Below are 27147 nucleotides of genomic sequence, written 5' to 3'. Positions count from 1 at the left end.
GGCATCCTTTGATCAATCATTTAGCATCCCTACACACACTTATATTCAAACAGCGACACACACACACACACACACACACACACACATTGGAGATGGCAGTTCGTGCTGCATGAGGACGTTGAGCCTCGAGGAGGGGCGGCTTGAGGACGCCAAAAAAAACAGGACTCTTTGAGTTTCCAAACGTCTCATGACCGTCTGTCGTTGCTTTAGTCGATTCATTTACATGTTATCATCTTATTACCCAGGAAGCCAGTTGTTGGGGTCCAAAGTCGGGGCCTTCATGGCGGCTCGTCAGGCGTTTCATGGTTCGAAATCTGTCGGTTTAGCATCAGCACCGAGGGAACAAGAGACGAACAGCTGGATGCAAGAGTCCAAACTGAAGCAGACTTGCGGCCCCTAATGGCCTTTTAAGGGTGTCAGTCAATGACAGTATGAAACAACCGCTAACATTGAACTGCAACCGTGAAAGCTGAGTGGGTCCAGTAGTAGGCAAGATTCGTCGTGGACAGACGGACACTCGCGCACACCAACTTTTGAATGCATAATCTCCCGGTAGAGATAACACAGCTTGGTAAAAAGATGAATAAAAAGAAAGAGAGAACTGATTTGAAGTGTTTTGGATCGGTATGTTCCTGTAAGTTGGTGTTTGTGAGGTCAGATCTGTGAGCGTTTGGTTGCAGGATGAGTTATTGCGCCACCCTACTTCAGATCCCCCGGTGACCCTCTGGGGGGGGGCGGTGGAATTTGTTTTTCAGCAGCTTCTTTTCTGTGCCGAAATGTTCGGTCGTCTGTCTTCCCCGAGAGTCCCTGTCCCCTTCCAGTTTGCCCTTGCTCCAGTAAAAAGAAGAACGTCTTTAACCCCTCCTATTAGCACACTTGGCGCCTTTCAGATCTTCCTCTCGTCCTCCCAATTTGTCATTTCATTTCCAAGATATCTCCTCATTACCGTCTTTTTCAGGCTCACAAGTTTGTTTTTACGGCTTCCTCTTCGACACCGTTTTGTCTCCGGTTTGCCCTTGGTCGCCTCGACATGCAGACTGAATTGCCTAAAAATGCCGTCAGATAGATGGATGGACGAGTTGTTGTAGGACTGATGGTTTTCTTTGCCCTTGATGGAGGAGAATATGCAGTGAACTCTGCCTCACCCGGGCCGATCCGCTCCGGTTACTCCGGTGTCACTTTCACCGGGAGAGTTTTGGTGTCCCATCCGGGTCTGAATTTGTTTTTTTGGGGAGGATTTTTGAATAAAGGGGAAGGTGGGGGGGATGGGGAGGAAGAAGATCCCGAATGTCACATCTATCTAAAATGATCGCTGCCGGCCTTGAAAAATCACATCAGTAGAAGAAGAAGAAAGGGACGAATGTTTGTTTGTTTTCTCAACTCAACTGCCTCCCAAAAGAAGAAGAAAAAACAAACCCCGCCTCTTCTTGCAATTTGCAAATCAGTGTTGTCACGGCTGCAGATTTATTTATTTATTTTCGACATAATTACGGAGCGCTACCGTGCTCTGAACAATCCCCTGTACACAAATACTGTACAAGTAATTACAAGGATTCGTGGAGGCGAGCTGAGCCTGACAAAAAAATGGGACGCAGCCAAGCGGCATATGACTTCCCCCCCCACCCCCACCCCCACTGCCTCCGTCAGAAGTTGGCCCGGAGTCCTCGAGGCCGATCCAGTGATGCAGCAAAACATGACAGTGTTGTGTGTTTTTTAGTTTTTTTGCTTCCTTTCTTTTTCTGGCGCCGCTTTCCTCGCCGTGAAAAACGCGTCGGCCTGCAGCTCCGTCTGCTTCTGCAGTTCTTCTTTTCTGTCGTCCGGTCTCTTTTAAAGTCTCTCTCTCTCTCTCTCTCTGTCTCTCTCTCTCTCTGTCTCTCTCTCTCTGTCTCTCTCTTTGTCTCTCTCTCTGTCTCTCTCTCTCTCTCTCTCTCTCTCTGTCTCTCTCTCTCTCTGTCTCTCTTGGCCTTTATTCCCTTCTCCTGTCGATCGGCGCTCCTTTCTTCTCTTTTTCTTCGTCTCCTACTCGCTCGTCTCCCTCCACCTCTTCCTATAGATGTGCCCTCTGATCTCCTCTCCTCTCCTCCTACACTCTCTTCTTTTCTTGTCCTCTTGTTTTATCTCTCTTTTCCCACCTCACCTCTGGCAGCAGCTGGCTCTCTGGCAAAAGTATTTTTAAGCAAACCGTACAGAAGTAGGAAACAAACAATGGAAATTCACATTATTTGTTGAGATTTGGTCGGAATTTAGGCTCCGAGCAGCGATTATTTTATCATCTCCAAAATAAAAGTCTAATTTGACTCCCTTAAAGAGCAACTTAACACCAGTTATACGCCTCCACAACTCATTCAGAGTCTGTCTGCATCCCTTCAACCATTACGACTTCAAGCGAGAGTGTAACTCTGGTTCTACGAGTTCTGTGGAGGACTCACATTGAACCACAGAGTTAATATGTGTTTGTCACGTCTTGATGGGAGGTGCTACACTTACGGCGTCAAGTACAAAACAAAGTCTGCTTGGTGGTCTGGAGGACAGCACTGCTGGGTAAAGAGTAGCTGTATTAGAATAGACCATAAACCAATCAATTGATAATGTAATAGTGATTCTACTTTTGATTTATTCAAAGTAACTTTACTTATTCAATATATAACTTACAGTATTCAATTTACGACAAACGTACAACAGACTCGTTCTTTATGCAAATATTTGCCATTGTGGCTGAAACACCAATACACTAATAATAGTAAGAGTTTAGTACCCAAACAATAATCTAGTCATATATTGTGTTTTGCCGAATATAAACCTTCTGTGTTAAAGTAACACAAAGAGTTTTGACCTCAATGACGTCAACGTGATGTCATCGGGGTCAAAACTCTTTGTGTCATCTTTGTGTTATGTATTTCATAAGAAGCTCTGGTGTTGATATTGACGACAAGATTGACACGATGCATTGTGGGAAATGTAGGATGTGGGGTTCATGGAGATCTAAGGAACACAATCTGTCTCTTGTGGCTGTGACTGATTCTTTGAATGAAGAACTTTCCCTGAAAACGAATAAAGTCTTAAGTTGTAAAAGTTTTATTCAAATGAGGAAGTAGCAAACCCGAAGGAAACACTTGATGCCAGTTTTCCGTAGCTCGATGCTGAGGTCTGGAGGTCTGGAGGTCTTCGCAGGTCCTCTTGTTTCCTGGTAACGACCTGAACTTGGACCTGAGTTGGGTCAAACAAACCCAATCTTATGCAGACAAAATGAGGTTGTTGCTGCAGGTTTTTTTGGGAGCTAAACTGGGAGAGTGTGAGCCGTGAAATGCATCTTTTCTCTCTTTCTATATTTGGCTTGTTTTAATCGTCCTCACGTCTATCCGGATCGGGGTTCGACCGACTCTCCGGTTTCCCTCTTTGAATCAGGTTTTCGTCTGGTCGGTTCTCAATAAGTATCTTGTGTTCAATAACCACCGCGATAAATCACTCGAACAATCATCTTTATACCTGCTGAGGAAAATCTCATTAGTTGAAGGACGCAGTAAACAGCGATGTAAATGCATTAGATTTATAATAACATAGGATTAGTTCGGTCTCATTGCACAGCGCAGCGATTCAAACGGGACTCTGGATACTCCGCGGCCGTAAAAACCCGTCTCCTGTGCGGCGGGCGAGGAGCCGATCAAGGCTGTGAGAGCATGAAATATGTCCAACATTAAGTGACACTGGGGACAGATAACAGCTTGCCCGATACTAATTAAGTGTTGAAAAACCTCTCCATTTTTCTGGCAAATGTGTTTTTGTTTTTTTTGTTCTGCCCCCCCCCCCCCCCCCCCCGAAATGATTGAGACACCTTCTTTCAAAAGACTCTGCAGATATAAAATGCACCAAAAAAAAGCCTCATTTTGTTGTATTAGTTTTTGTGATATTTCCGTTTCTATCAAATGTAAATGCTTTTGATTCTCTCTCTATTTTCCGCCTCTTTAAACTGTTATCCCTCTCTCCTGCTCCCTCTTTGTGTTCCCCTCTTTTCTTTCTTTCCTCTGTCTTCTCTCTCTTTCTGTCTGCCAGGCCATGGCCTAGTTAAAGCGTCTTTCATCAGCTCGGAAGTTTTTTTACATTCTCCCTCTTTATCTCCCATTCTCTTTTTCTATGTATCGCTTTTACCTGCGTTTGTCCTTCTTTTATTATCACCATTTCCTCCCTCTTTTCCCATATTTATCTATACCTGTTCTTCCCCCATTTCTGTCTCTGTCTCTCTGTCTCTGTCTCGCTTTCTCTCTCTGTCTCTGTCTCGCTTTCTCTCTCTCTGTCTCTCTCTCGCTCTGTCTCCCTTTCTGTCTCTGTCTCTCTCTCTCTCTCTCTCTCTCTCTCTCTCTCTCTGTCTCTCTCTTTCTCTCTCTCCGTGTCTCTCTCTCTCTCTCCTCTCTGTCTGTCTCTCTCTCTCTCTCGCTCTCTCCCTCTCTTCCATTGTGTGGATGATAGCTGTCAGGAGATCTCATCACTGAGTCTCTCTTATTACATGATTACGGGGTAATTATCCTGTGAAGTTGTCTTTGCCCGAATCTATGAAAGACACTTAATGTCTTTTTAATGGGGTTTGGAGACTTTTTTGGGGAGGGGGGGGGGGGGGGGGGTCTTTTGTAGTTGCAGTGGACTCTTCAGTTTATTGTATCCACATGTGATCGGCCTGGAACGCCGTGTCCTGATTAAGTGGCACTTTTGGAATCTGCGTAATTTCCGGGCGAGTCGTCTCGCTCCGAGTGTCTTATTTTTATTTTTTTACCTCCGGCCGTTGGCTTTGTCAGAGAACGCTGTCGTCTGCCAGCGTCTGATGAAGCTCCTGTGATGTTTGGGACGAACGCCGACAAGGAAACCTGGCGGTGACTTCAGAGGAAGGGCGTGCGAGCAAAAACTCCACGTTGTGTAACAACCATAACAGCACCAGAGGGTTTATTTACTATAGACAATCACTTTATCAATATCTCATATGTGCTGTCTGGGCGGCAACCTCCAGTTCTGCCAAGTGAAGTCAAAGCTTAACGTCTTAAAACCTGCATTCTCTTTAGTGTCCACCAGGGGGCGACTCCTCTGGTTGTATAGAAGTCTAGTCTAAAATGACTCTACTTCTCTCTTGATTTATTCCCTCAGTAAACATCGTAAACATGAGTTTATGGTCTCAATCTCTAGTTTACAGTCTTCTTCAATACAGCATGATGTTCATTTAGTAAACTAAAGTAATTACAACAATCATGTTGTATGTTCCAAGTGTATTAAAATGCCCATGTTAGGAATACATTAGAATCTTTCCATAATGGTTTATAATCACTGCTGTAGTGAGATTATAATTTACTCGGTCATTAGTTGTTTTAAGCAAAGTGAAAATAATATAAAATCTATGCAAGGGCAACACACAAAATGCTGTAAAATGATATTTTATGAGTGCTTATAACTATAATTAAATGTTCTATAATGTATTATAACTGTGTTTCTAATTAAGTATGGACATAGGCGTAATCATTTTTAGGAAACAGTGTTGTATATACTGTATAGTCAAACATTCATCAAAATGTAACTTTTCAGGGGTTTTAAGTTTACTGCTTCATAACAAACTTACTTTCTTTGAAGGAGCATCTGATCCAAAGCTCATAATAGTACAAGACTGCTTATATTTCCAGTACAAGTGACCCAAAAAGGAATAAAAAATCTCTGTTGATGTTTCTGTGTTTTATCCTTGGTCTCGTGTTGATCTCACATCTTTTAAATAAATAGAACCAAAAGCGTAGTTTGCCTGGTTACAAAAGTGAAAATTATCTTTTTTTTTTTTTTTTTACCCTTCTGTCTTTGCCCATCATGCATATTTCCCGTTCTTTGTCTTATTCTGGGTGAATGCAGCACATCACTTCACACACAAATAAATATCAACATGACTCCTCTCTATGTTTTTCCTAACATGTATTTTTCTCTGCTTTTAGTCTTTCCCCAAGTGGCTGCAGCGCAGCTCACTGAACACAAACAATATTAACATGTAATTTTCTCTCTCTCTCTCTCTCTCTCTCTATCTCTCTCTCTCTCTTTCTCTCTCTCTCTCTCTCTCTCTCTCTCTCTCTCTCTCTCTCTCTCTCTCTCTCTCTCTCTCTCTCTCTGTGTCTCTTCGCAGCTTGAGAATCGCTGCCGTCTGTGATGCCCTCCCATGACGCCCAGGTCGGTAGCTGACACTGCCAGTGAGCGGGAGACGCCACTGCACAACCGGTCCTGGGCCGGCACCGTCAGCCGGTTATCGCCCTCCCTCTCGCAGGCTGGAGACTCCGACTCCGCCCACCTACCAGTATCCACAACCATCAGCTCCGATCCACCTTCAGTAAGTCCCTTTCAGAAACCGACACGCTGACGTCCTCAGCCAGCACCAGCAGAAGCAGCAGCCAAAAAACGCAGTATCTTCAACGCAATCAGCAACACCAGCACCACCATTATCACCACCACCACCAGCAGTAACCATCATGTCCAGTCGTAGAAAGTCCTCCACCCCCTGCATGGTCCGGGTCGTCAGCGACCTGCCTGAAGAGAAGGACGACCCCGAGGAGGTAATGGACGTGGAAATACTGGCGACAGAAAAAGAACAATCAGAATCATCTGAATCTGCAGGAAAGAGTCAAGATCCCCAGCAGGATAATTCAGAGAATCCAGACCAGCAGACGTTTCAAAAACCAGTGGAGAACCAGAATCCTGAGCCATCAGAACAAGAGGAGCAGTCAGGTGAGAAAGATCAACCTCCTGTCATTGAAGATGAGGAAGCCACAGAGGAGAAGGACAAGGAAGACGTTGACTCTGACCCGGCGTCCCGGAAAAAGCAGCCCAGAGGCTACGAGTGCAAATACTGCCCGTTTTCAACGCAGAACCTGAATGAATTTAAAGAGCACGTGGACTCCAGCCACCCCAACGTCATTCTCAATCCGATGTACCTCTGCGCTGTCTGCAACTTCAACACCAAGAAGTTTGACTCGCTCACCGAGCACAACGAGAGCCAGCACCCGGGCGAGACAAACTTCAAGTTCAAGAGGATAAAAAGGAACAATCAGACTATCTTAGAGCAGACAATCGAAGGCAAGGACAATTCAGTTGAATGCGAAGTGACGAATGAACAGAGCGAAGGCAACGGCAGCTCTGTGTTTCCAGCTTGCATATCAACCACGGTGAAAACCCCGAACAATATCCAGACGCTCTATCAAGGGAGCGAATTAAAAAGCCAGCGGGACGGCCTGATCCAGAAGAATCAAATCACAGCGGTGAACATCAACGGAACGGTCATCATCCCTGAACCCACCATCCTCCAAGGGCTCTCCCACGTCGCCCCGATGCTCCAGCGCCCACCCAACTTCAACTCTGTACCAAAAATAGCTGTTCCCTTGAACACCACCAAATATAACCCTTCTTTAGACGACAACTTGACGTTGATCACCTCCTTTAACAAGTTTCCTTACCCGACGCACGCCGAGCTGTCGTGGCTGACGGCTGCCTCCAAGCACCCGGAGGACCAGATCAAAGTCTGGTTCACCACCCAACGGCTTAAGCAAGGCATCACCTGGTCCCCGGAGGAGGTGGAGGAAGCCAGGAAGAAGATGTTCAATGGCTCCATCCCCCCTGCACATCACACGTTCACCGTCATGCCTACAACCACCTTCTCTCAGCCGTCTGCCAAATCCTCCCAGCAGACCTTTGTCCACACTACCGTCGGGCATGCAAGTCATGTGCGGACAACCGCGTCCAATGGGTTGAGTTTAATCGCCGCCACAAACTCTCCCGCTGGAGTTGCAATTAGCTCCGGCCCTTCCCTTAAACGATCCTTGCCGACGTACCTGACGACGGTTTTCGGCCCGGAGTCCAAACGGCCCATCATGGCAGTCGCTCCCCATTCCGGTGACGCTAAAGACAGGGGCCTGATGGCTCCTCCGCCCCCTCCTCCCCCAAAAGACCGCCTCCCAATGGCTCCGCCTCCCGTTCCCGTGGAGATGAAGAGACCTGTAGCACTTCCTCTGGTCACCACAGAAATGAGGAGGCCATCCGCTGCTGTGCCTTTAATGCCGCCGCCATCGTCGACGTCCTCGACGTCTTTGTTGTCCAAAGGGAAGATTCTCTCGACGTTAGGAAACCCCAAAACAAAACCGGTGGTGTCGCTGCCCTCCTTAGTCTTTCCAGAGTCTTTAACAAGACCACTGATAGTACCCCCGCCTATCTTTGCTCCGCCATTTAAAAACTCATTACTTTTTCCTCTTAACTCGTCCATCACTTCCAAAGAGAAGCACCCGAATACCCACGCTTTGCCAGCTGCTGATCTCAAGCTGCCAAACTCCCCACCACCTGTTGCCCCACAAATAAGGAGGCCAACCATTATCCAGTCCATTCGCGCTTCGGCCAAAGCCCCGACCCAGATTGCAGGGTTCCCTTTGGATAGCAGGAAACTAAAAGAACAACAAGGGGTGGAGGTGAAAGCCTATTACCCCAGAGGAGATAAGGTACTCACTCCTCTGGCAGAGGCCAACGGGACATCTCGCATGGATGGCAAATGGTACCACGATCAAACCGCACTTGCTCACAACAATGGGGTCCAACATTATGATGGGTCGCTAGCAGCGCTAAAACCGGACTTTCATCAAAAGTCCTCGGTGCTGACCCAGTTCCCTTTGCTGGAGAGGATGAAAGGAAAGACGGCGGAACAGCTGAAGATCTTGGAGGAGAACTTCCTGAGGAACAGCTTTCCCACACTCAGCGACGTGGACAATCTGGCAGGCACCACCCGGCTGTCTCGCCAGGAAATTGACAGCTGGTTTGTGGAGCGCCGCGCGCTACGCGACAACCTGGAACAAGCCCTTCTCAACTCCATGGGCACTAAGAGGATGGACGCTGGTGGCATCGCGGCCATCGCCAAGAAACGACTACATCAGCAGCAACAGCAACACCAAACTCTACAGCTGAATGGGATTCACAAGCCATGCACTGGTGTGGGCCATCTCAAAAGCCCTCTTCCACTTTCTTCCACCCTGCCCATCATCGCCCCCTCCGTCCCCAACCCGAATTCCTGCTCAGTGCCTCCAGACAGCCGATCCCTGGCGCTCCTCATGGACGATTTTGCTCAAACGCGGTGGCCTTCCCCTGAGGAGTTCAGCCAACTGGAGGGTCGGACGGGACGCGCCGAACTCGCCCGCTGGTTCAACGACAACCGGCTGCAGAGCGGCGGCCTGGAGCTGGCGGAACTTTTTCACAACAACGGAGTGAATGGAGGACAGGGGCCGCTTGGGTGCTCTCCCAAAAACGCTGCCCCCGGCATCCTCCAGCGCTGTCAGGACGGAGCCCTGACAAACAACAACGGCAGTAAGGTGTTGGAGGTTGAGTTGGGCTGGCTAATGGAGCAGCGCGCTAACAGCCTCAGCAGTCAACAGCGGGATGAACTCCAAGACCGGTTGTCTGGCAGGTACTGTATTAAAAAAAAATATTGAAAGTTGTGCACATACATGTATTTTCTTTTACTGTTCAAAGGGCCTTTCAGTGGCATTGGTGAGGACGTTTTAGATTTGAGTGGGAAACAATCATCTTCCACTATAAGTCTTACTTTATCCATTAAGAAGAAGTACAACTTCAACCCCCAATATTGCATCTACTTACATATGTACACAGATTTTAGCTTTTAGATTTAATATTATTTAATTCAATAATATAGAATAAATATATAAAATCCAAGTGGTGCTTTGCAGATTTAAAGATGAATATTTTAAAATTAAATAAACAATAAATACAATTAAATTTCTTAAAAATTCAGTGAGGTGGTCAAACCAACAACATTTTTAATTTTCATGGTCAAGGTAGTCTACCAGGTTACCGCTGTTTGTCTTGTTCTTTTCAACGGGTCATCAATTTCGGTTATAAATCCCCAAATTGCCTGAAAACGTTTTATAATCTGAACAGAATACATCCTCCTCCATCCTTTGGTTTTCTACGCTCTGACGCCTTCTGTGGAGAACAGCGAGGCCAAAACAAATTTCCGCCTCCTTGTGTTGTTGTTGTTGTTGTTGTTTTTCTAGTTGCCACATTAACATGGTTTTCAGGACATTAACCCACAAATAGACGAGACTCTATTCAGCCTTCCAGGAGCTTGGGAGATCTTTGGCTAAATAACGCAGCCATTACGTTGGAAACCAATATCTCCACGATAATTTGGGCAAGAGTTTTATTCTCCCCACGAGTCAGTTTTGGGTTTTGGAAAGCACCACAGTATGAACCTGCACTGACAGCACATTGAAATCCTTCTGGTTCCTGTTGGTTTTATAAACTCTGTACTCAACACTGTGATGTACGACGCACAGACAGCTTAGAATGAATCAGACAACACAAGTCATTGTTGCTGCTTATTGACAGTAAATGCAGTGAAAATATACTGAAAGCTGAAATTGGGAGGGTTCACCACTCATAATAGTTAAAAGTAGTTAAAAGCTGCAGTAGCTATTTTGATAATAATTCATCTTTAAAGTATATTAATGCAAAAATGGAAGAAAATGCTGTTTTCAGCCTCTCAAATAGAGATATTTTCTGCATATCACATTAAAGTAAATAATGTTGTGTTTTGGACCAAACAAGACATTTAAAGGGTTACATTTCTCTATTTTCTGACATTTTATGGACCAAACAATTAATCGATTAATCTATAAAATAATCTGCAGATTAATTGATAATGATATCATTATTATTTGCTGCCTAGTAAAGGGTGATCTTCTTATTTCACAAAGTAAAATTTAAATTATTTGTTGCGGGAATTGAAACCCGAGACCTTCGTCCCAGTTTTCATCACTATTTCTGACACAGTCCCAGACATGAAGTCCTCCTTCACAATTTAATTATTTTTGATTATTAGTTTCTCCTCATTATAATTAAAAAAATGATGTCCCACTTCTGACCCACTTGTGTTTAATCTGATGGAGAACCTCAGATGCCTAAATATCGAATAATTGATTGACAGTTCCCTTTGATTCTGAAAAACAAATATCGTTAAAAAAACAAGTTTTAGAAATTTTTTGGCTGTTTGTTTTTTTTGTCCTTTCTCTTTATCTTAAAAATAAATCTGTCTCATGTTGGACAGAAAGACGATTCTTAGCTGATAGATTGCTGTCAAAAGTGATAAAATATATTAAAAAATTAAATGTTCCGTATTGACTATCTCCTGTCACAATATGTCTTTTAATGTAAAATTTCTCAATTTGTTAAACACAGAGAATTCCCTTTAATATTTATATGAAGACAAACGTTTTATACGACATTGGTGTTTAAATCTTTCAGAAATAATATCAGTTTTTGCATTCCAGCAAAACTCTAACATGCATTAAACATTAAAGCTATGTATGTATATATGTGTATAGGTGTGTGTATATATATATATATATATATATATATATATATATATAAAAGATATATGTATTTTTTAAATGGTCAAAAAAAGCACCTTTAAAAGGAGACAGCTGCTGTTTGTATCTGGATCATATTTGGGTTTTAATTGATCACCAGTAGTGATTATTGGTCTGTAAGAATCAGAGTACCTGATTTTTGAAGTTTTGTCCGTCTGTAACCGTCCGTTTAACCCTCTGACCCCCCCCCCCCCCCCCCCCCGACAGACTGAGGCAGCAGAACGCGGCGGAGTTGAAGAACGGGAGACAGAACGGGGGACAGAACGGGGGAGTCGTGGGGGGGGTGTTCGGCAGCTGGCTGGAGGACGGACACTCGAGGAGAGGACGAGAGCTGCTGCTGGACCGGGAGAGGAAGATGACTGGATGACCGGTGAGTTTCAGACTGTGTGTTTCCACGTTTTTGTATTTTATGATTTAAAAAAAGAAATTTTATTTTAAAATGAATCCTTAAGAAAGAACAAACCCTGAGCGCAGACGATCCTCTGAAAAACTGCATTCATGTAAGAAAGTATTCTGTAGGTGTTAAAAGGCCAATGTGTTTTAATCAGAGCTGCAGCTGAATTCCATTCACTATCAAGACAAGCTCTAATTATTTCTTAGTTAAATGATTAATCACTTATTCTATCAACTGTCAAAAGATGACAAACGACCTCCTTTTAAGTCATTAAGTGAAGCGTGAATTGCATTTTTTTTTTTATTTCTGTGGAGGAAGAAGAGTTAACAAAGAGTGTGAACCTGTTGTTGTTGTTTACTCAGCGGAACACTTCTCATCCTTGAGCTCAAACAAAACTCCAAAACATATTCTGACTCCCAACAATCAGCGTTTTGTCAGCCGTGAAACAAGAAGACAGTGTTGATGTGTTTGTCACGTTGCTTTTGTGTAATGTAGTTTCAGTATTTCATATACATTATATACGTTATATAACATAACTGAGTCGTTTTGTTCCCTAAACCGGAGTTGTTTCCTGTGAAGACGGAACTTTATTTTGAAAAAAAACCTTCAAAACTTTATTTTGAAAAAAAAACTTTTTGTAGAAGAAAATGCACAAAAAATGAGGAGTAACTTTTCTTTTTCTTTACTTTAAGACGTCATACAAATCATACAATTCAGAATGACAAAGAGTAATAGTTGATATAAACTACCTTTTAATACTTAAAAGATGTTGATGATTGATGCTTTTCTAAACTTGTCTCCACTCTGTTCTCTTTATTTCCTCATAATAAGTATTATTAATCTGCACTTTACAAACAACGACGAGTAAAAGCACTTTTCACGCCGTGATTCACCACCAGGCCTCGGCGTGTAGTAGAGGAGCAACAAGAGAAAAATGTATTTATTGTACATTTTGAAACACAACGTACTTTATAAAATAATACTTATATACAATATATAATATAAATATAATATACAATAAGATATTGATGATTGATGATCATTTCTCCACTCAGTCCGTCTTTAAGTTCTCATACCTGACAGTGTGGCTGCAGGTTTTCGGTGATTTATTGGAGCGAGAGTTGGTCCCCAGCGTCCCTCCCCCGGTCCCCCCCCCCCCCCCCAGTATGATAGTGTTGAAGCCAACACCTCGATCCCAGGCAACAAACAAAACCCTCTCCATCCACTCACCAGTCTGTGTGTGTAGCTGTGTGAGTTTTGGCTTCAAGCCGCTCAGCAACAAACACTAAAACTTCAGGAAAATTTAGGGAAAGGGAAAAAAATAAATAAATTTAAAAAAAGCGTCGTTGGAGGCCTAAAATAGCAGCAGGACCCCCTGGTGCTGTAAAGTTTGATGGATGAAAGGCTCCGCCTGGGGCAGAGCGTGACGACAGAGCTTCTCCTGTCTGTTCTGACAGAAGATCGAAAGTTTCTAATGTCTCCACGCGGCTTTTTTTCACAATAGAAGCCGTTCAAATGATTTCCTGGAGACAAAACAGCCGTAAACAAGGTGGAGACTCAGCTGCTGACATCGGCCCACTCTTCAGGGACTGTCAACACTTTTTTGGGATGTCTTCAAAAAAAAAAAAAAAAAATCATCGCTTGACAGCTGGAATCAATAATCAATATGCAGCATTTTGAAGTTTAGTTGATTTAAACTCTTTCCTGTCAGTAATGTCTAAAAAGCATTGGCATTTTCCTGTTGGAATCTTTCAGTTAAGTTCAATTAAAAAAAATAAACATAAACTCTGAAAATATTTTCAATAATATCATACTGACACTAATTACTAAGCATCTAGAAAGTCACACGTCGGCTGAATGACTCTGGTTTACTACGGCGATCTCAACCTGAAATGAACAGATGCTGTGATTTAATTGCAATAATCGGATAAAAAATTATGCCGAAATAACGACATCATGATGACGGTTTGATAGAAAGTCTGAATTCATGCTTTGTCAGGTCTGTCAGCAAGACGACAAGCAAACAACTTTTAAAAGTCTTGTTTTCTGAATGGAGTCTGGATTGATTTGTGCTAAGCTAACATTGTAACGCTCAAAGTAGCATCGTCTAGGCGTACATACGGCAGAGACGTTAATGTTTAAAAACCACCGAGTCTCAAAGTGGGGACGCACTGGATCCTACATTTCCCATGATGCAACGTGATAGCGTCTGTTATTCGAGCCGCCCACGTCTTTCTCCAGTTTGAAACAAACCACCATGACATCACTGTGACGTAGTATAATATAACTTAACACAATAGTTAATACTATAATATAATTTAATAAAACATGACATGATATTACATAACGTAAAGTATAGTAACATACCGTAATATAATACATTATTAAAACATAAAATGATATGATATAATTATATTACTTAGTTGTTGGTTTGAGAGCAGGAGGTTGAATCAACACGAGCTGCTGTCTAAACTCTGGCGGTTCGGTGACCGTGGCGACGCGCCCGTCTGCTCTGCCAGACGCTGTGTTCTGGTTCCAGGTATCGTCTCCGGCTGAGCCTCGCTCTCCGGATCAGTCTGGCTCTCAGATTAGTGAGCGAAGGTCCAACGATGGAATCCAGAGAACCGCTCCAGTTCAGTCGCACTCCAACTCTCTGACTCCAGGTTTTATCTTTTACTAACTAATGAAACGTGGAGAGAGTGAAACATTAAAGAAACATTCTTTTATTAACTCATTGTGAGAGTGAAACATTAAAGAAACATTCTTTTATTAACTCATTGTGAGAGTGAAACATTAAAGAAACATTCTTTTATTAACTCATTGTGAGAGTGAAACATTAAAGAAACATTCTTTTATTAACTCATGATGAGAGTGAAACATTAAAGAAACATTCTTTTATTAACTCATTGTGAGAGTGAAACATTAAAGAAACATTCTTTTATTAACTCGTGATGAGAGTGAAACATTAAAGAAACATTCTTTTATTAACTCGTGATGAGAGTGAAACATTAAAGAAACATTCTTTTATTAACTCGTGATGAGAGTGAAACATTAAAGAAACATTCTTTCAGTACTGACGGATGTCTCCATCCTCTCTGCATCATCTTTAGTCGTCACAGAAGCTGTGATATGAACGATATGAACTTTTTGTCATTGATTTAAAGTTAAAGGGCGACTTGTGTATTTTGGTTGACGATGGTTTTGGTATCAGGTAACTCCTCAGCGTCACTGTACGTCCACTAAAAGTGCTCATCTGAGTCACATTTTATAATAATATGATTATAATATAATGTTTAATATGTTTCACTTGGAAACAGGGGAACATGGTTTCCATATATTTAGAGATTCTTCTCTTATCCATGTGATCCGTCTGAGGCCTTCAGTCGTTCTGGCACTCTTCTCACCTGGACCGGACCCTCGGGTGGTGTTTGTTTTAAGCCCCTCCAGTGCCAGCCGGGCGGGGTTTGTCACACTGGATGATCAGCAACGGGCTCACATGACGTCAGTGATGCATGTTGTTGTGGAGCCCCTCCCGTCCGGTACGCCGGGGAGGATAAATCAAACATCACGTATTCTCAGACTTGTGCTTCAGAGGTGAGAAAGAAAAACGTGAGATATTGAATCGGAGTTTGTTTAGTGTTCTGTGGTTAAATGAAAAGCAGAGATGTTGTTGGTATGTATGTTTGCGTCGACCTCGGATCACCGCGCTGACCTCGGCTTTTTCCTCAACCTCCCGAGAGCGTAAAAAAAATAGAGTTGCATTTAAAAAAAACGCCTTTTATACTTGTGTACATCTGATGTTGAAGTCACACATCTCTCTTTATTATATTTAACTCTGGCTTTAAAGAGCTTTTTGAAAGCTCACATAAAGAAATAGAACATATTATCAAACACATATTTTGTAAAAGACATATTTTAATGTGTGAGAAAGGTGTGAAGATGAAATGATATCTAGTGAAAACAGAACACAAATGTATATTTATACTCACAACATAATGTGAACAAAGGATCGTCTCATATTCAGCCCTCATAACTGGAATTAAAGAGAAGTTATTCAACCATTAAGCAAAACATTTAAAAATGAAACTTACGTCCTCCTGATATGATTCTGCGTTAATCATAACGTTGTGTTTTCGGGGGGAAATGGAAGATAAAAGCGCCGACCATATCTGTTGAGAATATTAAGTTAACGGCGCTGAAATCAATAACCGAGAGGTGGCTGCAGAAAAAAAGTGTCTATGAATTACAAAGTAGAGAGAGGTGATAGAGCAAATAAATCATAAAAATAAACTGTGTGTGTGTGTGAAGATCACAAAGAGATGCAAAACTACCAAAAAGAGACACAAACAGACAAAGAACAGATGCAAAAAGACAGAGAAGAGATGCAAAGAGACAATTAAGAGATGCAAAGAGACAAAGAACAGATGCAAACAGACAATGAAGAGATGCAAAAAGACAAAGAACGGATGCAAACAGACAATGAAGAGATGCAAAAAGACAAAGAACAGATGCAAAAAGACAAAGAAGAGATGCAAACAGACAAAGAAGAGAAACTTAAAGATCACAAAGAGATGCAAAACTACCAAATAGAGACACAAACAGACAAAGAACAGATGCAAAAAGACAGAGAAGAGATGCAAAGAGACAATTAAGAGATGCAAAGAGACAAAGAACAGATGCAAACAGACAATGAAGAGATGCAAAAAGACAAAGAACGGATGCAAACAGACAATGAAGAGATGCAAAAAGACAAAGAACAGATGCAAAAAGACAAAGAAGAGATGCAAACAGACAAAGAAGAGAAACTTAAAGATCACAAAGAGATGCAAAACTACCAAATAGAGACATAAAGACCAGGAAGACATGCAAAATGTACCAAATAGATGCCCAAAAAGATACAAAAGGACTACAAAGATACCCTAAACAACCGAAAAGAGAAGCAAAACAATCACAAAGAGATTTAAAAACGACCCGCGAGCAACAAATCTGTGGCTTTGGTTTACGGAGGAGTCAGAGTCCTTTGTCTCACCTGAACCCTCACCTGTCTGCTCATTATAGAACACAAAGTACCGCTGACTTCCTCTCTCTTCGTCCACAGTGAGGACGTCTTCACCGCCGTGTTTGAATAAACTTTATGAGATTTGTCAGTGGACAAAGATCAGTTAATGGTTTCTAGTCGTTACAGAAGGAATATTAACACGCGTAGTGTTCACGGGGTCTGTCCGGCTTTAATCACACCTTTACTTATCTTATTGTTGTACTTTGGGCGACACATTGTGTGGGTCAGATTCGGGGTCAGAGGCGGTGACGTCATCGCCCGGATTACATTACGGAGCTGAAACGATTGATGGAGCAAAAACAGATTGATGCGATGTCTCCAGCTTGTATGTATGTGTGTGTGTGTGTGTGTGTGTGTGTGTGTGTGTGTGTGTGTGTGTGCCATCCATTGTCCTGTCTCACTAATCACAGCAGCTCGAGGCTTCATTTAATCAGCAGAGCCCATAATAACCGATCAACAGTCGTAGCTTATGGATGAAGGCTTAATTGCCGAAATGCTGCAGTGCCTCTCCCTCCCTGTCATTGTTATAATATATATACATATATATATATATATATATATATATATATCTATATATATATATATATATATATATATATATATATACATAACACTGAACATTACCTGTTTCCAGGTAACCGCCATCTGACAAATCAGAATAACAATAATTGGTTTTAATTTCGTATCATCAGTTTCAGTAAAAAAAACGAATTCACTTGGAGGCTGAATTGACTTTCAGTGATTCATCATGCAGAGCGTCAGTCCTCACGTCACCTGTAGTGTCAGTTCACTGCATTCAAACGGAAGAACGATGAACTCATGACAGTCAAAAGCCTTTACATTTAAATGAAGTACTTTTTAATTAGATAAAACATTTTCATCCGCCGTTGTGAATCATCTGAGATCCTTTAAAATGATGAAACTCAGACGCAAAAAACGACCAGAAAGAGATTTAAAACGACCAGCGACCAGATCTGTGGCTTTGGTTCACGTAGGAGGAGCTCTTTGAGTCGTCTAATGTCTGCTTTTGTTAACTTTGATTCTTATGAAAGGTTGTGAAATATTTGGAGTCACGGAGCGACACATCTGACCAGGTTTTTACATCAGATTCAACTCATTTCCTCTTTAGCTTCTCAAAAACCCCATGTTTTGCTTGGTGGTCGTAAACCTTCTTCATCCCGTGTGTTTCCTGCTGCTTGTGTGCGTGAAGGTAATGAAACGAACCCTCTGTCGGCCATATTGGACCGTCAGCTGTTGTGTAGCAGCTTCTTGACTGAACAGCTGATTGAACAGCTGTTCACAGCTCCTCCAGCTGATCCTTTTTTTTCTTCTTCTTCTCTTAAACGTGGAGCTGAGTTGAGTTTCGGTGTAATAACTGTGAGTTGAGGGGAAATGTTTTAGGAACCAGACAACAATATAAAAAAAAAAATTAAATCAAAGAACTAATTGTTTTTGGCAAAAGATACAAGAAGAGATGACTTTAACAGAAGATTAGCAGAAACAGATGGTTAAAGACATCATTATTTATTAAACATTTCATGAACAAGTGTACAGTTAAACACAGTCATAGTACTTCCTTTTCCTGGTGGAGTATAACGTGTTGTACTGATGAAATGTACATTTACACTGAGTTTATTTGAGAGTGAGACTCTATTTAATCAGAAACCTTTATTTTGAAGGTATATTTTCTCTGTACACGTCTTATATTTACAGAGCTAATCCACAGACAGCTTCAGTTTTTAGATTAAATCCTACATCCAGACAGAGAAAACACTTTATTTTAAACCTGCAGTAAGATTTATTTAAACATCCTGACCTTTGTTCAGTTGATATGTTGAACCTGTTAGCAAACCGTTTCTTATCTGTACGTCCAGCAGTTACAGAGGGACAAGATGATTCGTCAGGAGTCTTTGTGTTTGTGTCACATGATGCATTTAACTCCAAGATTCTCTCTCTTTTAGCTCTGTTGTTGGTCTCCACCACCTCCCGAGGCAAATATCAGTCTGTTTAGGTACTAAATGTTCTACTACGTTCACCAGCTGTATCTTATCTCACCAAAAAGTTAAAGCAACACGTGTCTATTTCAGCTGAATGCATAAAGTCTTTTCAAAATAAACTTCTGTCTTCACAGGAAACAACTTAGTGAGGTTTAGGAAAAGATGGTGAAATACTTAAGTTAGGTTTAAGAAAAGATCGTGAAATACGTAGATAAGTTTAGGAAAAGATCGTGAAATACGTAGTTAAATTTAGGAAAAGATCGTGAAATATGTAGCTAGGTTTAGGAAAAGATCGTGACAAACAAATGACATGTCATTTCACATGGTGTGCGGTCTCTTGGTGGAAAGTTTGTTTTACTTTGTTTTTTTTTAAAAATACCCAATAAATCCCTTTAACATTTTCTCACGTTAAATTTAAATGTTAAGTTTTCAGCACATCAGAAAACAGAGAGGCTTCTCACCTAAATCTGAATATATAAATGCAATGAAGGCGACTAAAGCTCCCAGCCACTATTAGAGAACAACAAAGGGGATGTGTGTTACCGTCCATTGTCCTGTTTCTGCAATCACAGCCTCGTTTTAATCACTCCCACTCAAAACACAACTTTAACACAGTTTCTCTCTCACATGGATTAGGAGAGAGAGCGCCGGCCGGTCGGATTCCGCCGTCGATTATTATTTCACAATGTGTCCCAGTTCCCAGCAGCACCAGGCGACCAGGAACACCGTCTCCTGGCACACAATTGCTTTTTAATCCCCCCCCCCACCTCTCTCTCTTTTGTTTTGTTTTTTTGTTCCTCTTATGTTCTAGGTGGGAATGATCTGTGTTCTCGTGAAACTGACGTTCCTCTTGTTAACCGTTTCTTTCCTCGCTCTTCTGTCCATCTCAGGTGCGAGTAGGATTTGCCGCCATCGTCGCCGCCGCTGCTGCTGCTGCTGCTGGAAGGAATGAAAAATAAAAACAAGGTGGACGGAGGATGGAGCAACTTTTTTTTTTATTTTTTTTTAATTATCAGATATTGTAATTTTTGTTCTTTTAATTTTTTTATCTCGTGATTGTTGCATCCCAGCTCGCACACAACATCGTCCTCAGCGTTCTCGACCCGAAGTGACCCCCCCACCCCCCCCTCCAAGTTCACAGAACAAAAGCACGAGTTTAAAAAAAAAAGGACGACGGGGGCTTTTATTTTATTTTGGCGAGTCGTATACACGCTGCCAAATTGAAAATCAGAGGAGTGCAAGGGGAGATTCAGGGTCACGATCTGTGAAGATAATTGAAGCTGCCCTCCCTCGCAGAGAGTCTCAAATTGGTGCTTTCTTTTCATTTCTCACCGCGATGCGAGTTTGACACTAGTTTTACAAAACAGGAGCTAATCTTCACCGAGTATAAGCAGAGACGAGGCTCACAAAACATCACTTATTCTACTCACAGCTGTGACAACAAGTACAATTAGTTCCTCCTTTCAGAGGCAGATTGGCTGTACTTATACTCAATACTGCTGTATAAGTACAAGAAACGGCTTCATCAGGAGGCCTGGAAGTCAATTTAGGTCAAATAAAAGAAGTAAATAAAATGGTACTGGCCCTTTAAGTTGCCTTGCTCCCAGTTTCATATTGCATACTAGTACACGGAGTACTAATATTAACTGTGTACTACACAGATTTATCATTACACAAAATAAAGATCAAAATTGATGCAGCAGAACAAGAGGTATTTTTTATTCCACACCTTGTGAAAACCTGCCGCCTACGTTACCCACAATGCAACGTGACCTCAGACAGTTTGAGAAGGGGATTCATGTGTGTTATACTAATTTAGCGGCTAATGTAGCCGAGGAGCCGCTAGCCGTCAGCAGAGGTCTCACTTCTTCTTCCTCCACTCCTCCAGATTTGTTCTTTTTTTTTTTTTTTTTTTAACTTGTAGTCTTAAACCAGCATCGACTCAAGTGACATCACTCGAGGTAATTAATCTCCGTCTGGAAACAATCAACACCTGGAGACACGTTAAAATCAGTGAGACTCACAACTGCTGAATTCAAAAAGTTAATTACTGAGCCGTTATAAAAAAATGATAAGCCAAATTATAACAGCTTCTGTCAACAGACAAAGTCTTTTATTTTTCTTCCACGTTGCATTGTGGGACGATCGTGTCCTTGAACGCCACACAAAACTGAGCCGTTTTCATTTTGTTAATCATTTTTAAATGGTGAATAAGTTAAAATTCAGAAGAGTTAGTAAAAGAGAGAGTGTACTTTCCCTTTAAGACGAGGCTTTGACAGTGACTACGTTCACGTGATTCGTTAATTTCTCGTTTAAATGATCTGTATCTTTAAGTTTGAACTTTCCCTTTAAGAACAAACACGTTTCATGAGCCGCACTTTACTGTAAGTTCCTTAAAAACAAAGAAAACTGAGCTTCTCCTTTAAGTCGCTCTGAAGGAGGCCTCCTCTGTCTCGTGGGGGGGGGGGGGGGGGATTAGCGGGTCTTGAACTCTGGACCGGACGGATGTTTTTCGCGGCTGAGGTGATGTTGTGCGTGACCTGCGTTGCCGTGGAGTTGCGAAGAAGAGGAGGGTGAACCGGAGCACTGAATGTGTGCAGCAGCAGCAGTCAGACTGTAACACACCGACAACAACAGGGTGGATTTAAAACAAACAAACAAACAAACAAATGCCGAGTGCCAAAGCTGGGATCTGCTGCATTCTCACTACACTTTTGGAAAAAAAAAAAAAAAAAAGGGTTCTTCTTCTCCTTGTAAATAGGGTATATATGTTTGTTTGTTTTGTTTTTTCTGTATTGCTACAGATTTGTAAAATTTTTGCGGACAAAATTTTTGTTACATTTTGTAAAATGGGAGCAATTCGTCCCCCCGAAACCCTCCTCGTCTCTTTGTTTGTTTTCTAAACCTCTCTCTCTTTCTCGGTTTCTCTCGCATCTTATTGTTTTTATTTTTTTGTTTTATTTGTTGTTGGACTTTTTAAAAAAACAAAAAATACGCTGCCAGCTGTGGAGCGTATGCAACGTTTTTTATTATTATTATTATTCTTTATGTCTCCGTCTCTCTTTTCTTTTTTTCTTTTTTTAACTGAACCAGAGTGGAACCACTACAAAAAAAACAAAAAAAACGGACCAGTTGGCAATACTTCAGTCACTTGTTCTTCATCTCACCGGCACTGGACTTCCGCCCGCCACTTCCCCGCTGAGAGGAGGAGGAGGAGGAGGAGGAGGAGGAGGAGGGAGGAAGAGGAGGGGGGACTTCGCTTCACATCAAATCAGATTTAAAAAAAAAAAAAAAAACATTCAACAAAAAAAACACATTTGGACCTTTTTTCTTTTCCTTTCTTTTCTATTTTTTTTTTTTTTTTTTTTACTGTGCTGAAGTGAAGTCAAGTGCTATTATTATATTATTATTAATATTATTATTGTTATTGTAGCCACTCTGTCTGGAACCCTTTTTTGAAGAAAAAGACAAAACACAGAAAAAAAAACTTAAGCCAATCTGCACTTCTTGTTCCGACGAACATGCTTGTACGACCAAGTGACTGTCGTGGATCTTTGTTTAAAAAAACGGACGAGGAACGAACATGGAAGAAACAACAACAACAGAAACATTAAGAAACTGTCAAAATGGTGGCAAAGCGCAGAAGGATTCAACTGTAACGATCACAACACAACACTCGACAGTGAAAACCCTACAATCCAGAATCATGCTGCCTGAATCAAACTAACCTCTCTCTCCCTCTCTCTCTCTCTCTCTCTCTCTCTCTCTCTCTCTCTCTCACTCTCTCTCTCTCACTCTCTCTCGTTTCTCTTCCTCACTCGATCACGTCGTCCTTTACTTTCTCTCTCGTCTATCTTCTGTTTTCCCTCCGTTGATTTGTTTCTCTCTCTCTCTCTCTCTCTCTCTCTCTCTTTCTCTCTCTCTCTCTTTCTGTCTCTTTCTCTCTCTCTCTCTCTCTCTCTCTCTTTGTCGTCCTGCACACCATCAGACACACCTGTAATAAAACAAAAGAAAAAAAAAGATAAATAGCCTTTTATTCAATACATAACTACATGTTGGCTTGGTAGGCTTAGTTGAAACTAGTTCCATTCCGACAGAAAAGAATAATAGTAAAAAAAACAAAATATGAGCTTCTTTATGTATTGCTTCTGCCGCTGTAGTGTCCTGGTCAGATTTAAAGATAAGACTACATATATCTGAAATACTGTATTTACAAATGCACACCAGGGCTGGCCTCAACAAACAAACAAACAACAACAACAACAGGGGGAGGGTTTTCAACTCCGTCCATTGGGGGGGCGGGGGGTTTGTACTGCTGGTTTGTATCAAAATGCTTGTTTCTTCGCTTAAAGTCTTCATAGTTTTTAAAACTCGGCGGCGTTCAGCGTCACCGAAGCTGTCAGCTCTGCGCCGCTGCACATCCTTCTGCAAAACAAAAAGTTAAAACAACGCTGGAAAAGAAAGCAGCGCTGTAAAGATGGTTGACGCACAGCCTTAGAAAGCTTCCAAGAGACTTTTATTTTTGCAAGTGTATAGTTTTAATTGAATATTTTTCTGATGAATGATTGAATGTATTTGCTTCTAGGAGTTAAGTAAATGTTGTGGGTTTACCGTCTGAATGTTTGAAGAGCAAAGAGTCGAGCACACTAGTCTTTTTAAAGAAATCAGTCAAAAACATCCACAAACTGTGACGCGTAATCTGACAAAATGGATGCATCAGTTAGCATTTAAAACAGGAAGGAGTCACAGCAAATGGTTTGTTTCCACGTTGACTCCGGTGGATTTTTGCTCGTAGCAGCAAAGAAAGATAATTTGCGTCAAGTTCAACTGAATTTGACACGAGAATTGAAACTGCTGACTAAAATCAAACTGTTTCGAGACGTATGTCTCCCGTGTTACGCCTTTCCACTAAGTTTCATGAAAATCGGGCCGGTAGTTTTTCTGTATTTCTGCTGACAAACAGAACCAAAATCGTAATCTACTTGTTGGGGGTAAAAGTCTAAAATGTGTTAATTTATTGTCCCGTTAGCCATTGAGCTAACTAGCTTAAGAACTGATCGTTAGCAAGCTCAGGGAGCCCAATGCTCCACCAACTGTAATTCTGCTGACAAATAAACAAACAAACCGAAAAATAAACTGTCTTGTTAGCAACTGAGCTAACTAGCTTTAGAACTAAGCAAGCGAGCTCAGGGAGTAGCGCATACAGCTAGCTTGTTCCCTGTTAGCTCGCGTGTGTTAGCAGAAAAACGTCCGGTCACAGTTTTTTGGACGAAATTTTGAACACAGATCGACTAGTGTGCACGAGTCCTTCCTCTGTTTCATTTTGAAGTCGCTATGTTTGCTCACTTTGAAGTTTTATCTGTTGCGTGCACCTGGTTTTCCCGCCAAAAAAAAAGACTTTTTAGCAATCATCACATTTTAGGGATGTAGCAGGATCAATATGTTCAACTGGATGACGACATTTGAGATTTAGTCAAACGTCTTACGAAAGCAATCAATTCGATTAGTCCTCTGTAATCTTCATTTAATGTGGATTTTAAACTGTATTTATAACCTAAAAACCTCCTTTTGATTAGTCCAAAGTCTTTTGGACTAGTCTTTTCTTCTGCTATTTCTATTCTTTTTAGCTCAAACAATATATATAAACGGAGGCGATGCAGACTCCCTAAGACTTGTACTTACTGTAATACACCCTGAACTTATTCACAACTGTAACTAACAACTAACCTCTGCACGGTGTGGACTAGATGCTTCTCGTCTGATCCATCCTCAGTGGTTGAATAAACTTCAGGGGTCTTTATCCGTCCTCAGTCTGCTGCTGTCTCCACGTTTCTAAACCACACTTTGATACAGAAACAGAACAAAACTGAATAAAATACCCAAAAGTCACAGGTTTTTTTATTTTAACAATTTCAAAGTCGCTTTAGAAGCCTGAAGAAACGTTTTAAGCGTAAGAGTCAATCAAGACATGATTTCTACAAAGGACTTTTTTTTTGGGATCGCTCTGTGAAAAGGTTGATTCAACCCAAAACTTTCTGCGATGCAAATCCACATGCTGTAGGTGCTGACAGGGTTCATGCATTTTTTAAAACAATGCGGATGAGTGATGTACAATAATGGACAAACATGCCAAAAAAAACTGAAGTATTTTAGTACTTCAACCTCTTCTAAAGGTCTCTCTCTGTTAGAGATATTCAAGCAGAGAAACGTCTATTTCTGCAGAAATAAAGATCCTGTTAGAGTCCATAAAGAGTTATTATTAGATCAAACTGGACTCCCGTGTGCGAGCAGGAGGAACAGTTTCTGATTTCTTTTCAAGGGGGGAAAACCTGGTGCACTAAATGTGTTTTTAAGGGGAGTTGAGGCCAGCCCTGCTTCATAACTGAGGTTCTGCTTCTTCTACTACTGCTACTATCAAACAACCAGCCCTGGGCACAAAAACAGGCTCGAACGCTGTTTTCAAATCCTTCCTTCAGAACTCGAGGTGCATTTGATTTTTTTTAACTTCAAATACCAGCATGTTTGAGAGTCTTGAGTCAGGATCCAAAGTGGAGCACCGGCTTGTTTTCGTTTAGTTTCCTGACATGACAAAAGACACTCGTGTTAATCAGCTCGTGACCCGAAATGACGCTTCACCTCCTCAGTTTCGGGCACCAGGTTCTGAGCGTCTTTGTAGATTTTCTTTTTTTACTTCTAATGACAAAAATAGCCATCGATATTTGTTGTTTTTCTTACTTCGATTTGAAAGGTATTCGAGCTCTTGTTTCTGTTGCCCAGGTCAGCAAAACAACCTGTTGATGTCTGCTGTATTTCAATAAAACACAGCCTTTTTTGCAAAGGGTACTCTTCACTCTGTGTGTGCTTCTGTGTGTCGTCTAAGTCCCGCCCCTTAAATGCAGACAAACCAATCATAGCGTAGCATTGACATACACGCGTAGAAATAGAATAAGAGTAGAACCAGGCGGCAACCTTCGGTTCTGCCAGTGCGGAAGTGTCTTAAAACGTTTATTCTCTCTAGTGCCCACCAGGGGGCGACTCCTCTGGTCTTTATGGTCTCAATCTCTAGTTTGTTCATTGATTGCAAAAAAGCCATCATGGCGACGGTTGTATTCCAAGATGGCGACGGCGAATTCGCCAAACTCAAGGCTTCAAAACATCAGTCCACAAACCAATGGGTGACAACACGATGACTACGCCCACTTCTTATATACAGTCTATGGTCTAAGACCCAATTTACCCTTCCTTAAGTCCCGCCCCTCGGACGCAGACCAATCATAGTGTAGCATCGACACCCTCACATAGAAATAGAATAGGAGTAGAACGGACACTAAATTGTTTTTCGTGGTCATTTGACCAGTTCAAAAGAAAACGGTGGTTGTCGTTAGTTGTCATGGTGAGAAACACTTCAGCTCGCTCATAAGAAAGCGGACACGGCTCCAGAGACGGATGGCTGGCTAGTTAGCTAGTTAGCTAGTTAGCTTGTCTTTCTCCGGAGCGGCGGGGAGTGAGGAAGAGGGAACGTTAGACCCAGCAATGTCGCCGACTGTAGACCTTTCTGTCTGCTTCTCTCTGAAATCGCTTTTTAATTTCTTCAAATATTAGATCATATTCATTCAGAGTGCAGTTAGTGACAGTGTGGGCTCCACGGTAACGAAGCTCTGACCGCTTGACGGAGTGGCAGCGGTGGGCGGGGCTTAGCCGAGGGTCAATTACCCACTTTATTATAATTTGTATATTTTTGTTCACCACAAATTTAAATCAGCATGAAGTGAACACTACGTCTTTTGAGTCTCGTCACTTAACAGCAGACGTTTTTATGTTCTCGTGTTTTCCTGTCAGACCTCCTCTGTTTCTGTTTCTGACTTTTCAGACCGCAGTAGCTGGAAATTAAAAACTTCCTGTCACCTTCGTTCTCTGATAAAAATGAGCGAGGCGTCCGTCTTTGGGGAGTTTGCCCTCAGCGGTATTAAAACAAGCGTTTGAAACCAACTCTTAATCTTACTCTCCAATTTAATTGCCATTTAATCAACCAGTCGACATAATCGGCAATTCTGACAATCAGAAAATTGTTTGGGTGTCTCTGCGGGCCAAAACAAGGTGAGTGTTCATCGAGTTCAGGTGGATCAGAAGGAGACTTTAACAGGAAAGCTGGTGTTCAGAGTCGATGGCTGTTGAGTTGTGTAGCTGTGACACAAACCAGCGTCAGAAAGACGAAGATCTCGCTGCCCCAGAAACGACGCATTTAAGAAATTTAGTGGAAAAAGATGT

General features: G+C 41.9%; 1 protein-coding gene across 1 annotated transcript in view; it reads left to right on the top strand.

Moving 5' to 3' along the window:
• Positions 1-25727, top strand: part of LOC137891975 (zinc fingers and homeoboxes protein 2-like) — a 96679-nt gene extending 70952 nt beyond the window's left edge. The window contains exons 3-5 of the mRNA XM_068736854.1: positions 6140-9448; positions 11637-11799; positions 19770-25727. Of these exons, the coding sequence (XP_068592955.1) occupies positions 6480-9448; positions 11637-11796 (3129 nt within the window). The 5' untranslated portion in view covers positions 6140-6479 and the 3' untranslated portion in view covers positions 11797-11799; positions 19770-25727. The remainder of the gene's footprint in view (positions 1-6139; positions 9449-11636; positions 11800-19769) is intronic.
• The last annotated feature ends 1420 nt before the right edge of the window (positions 25728-27147 follow it).

Source organism: Cebidichthys violaceus, unplaced genomic scaffold, assembly GCF_023349555.1.
Source record: "Cebidichthys violaceus isolate CVI_PGR_0920_01 unplaced genomic scaffold, fCebVio1.0.p SCAF_73, whole genome shotgun sequence".
Taxonomy (NCBI): Eukaryota; Metazoa; Chordata; class Actinopteri; order Perciformes; family Stichaeidae; genus Cebidichthys; species Cebidichthys violaceus.
This window is presented reverse-complemented; position numbering and strand designations above follow the sequence as displayed.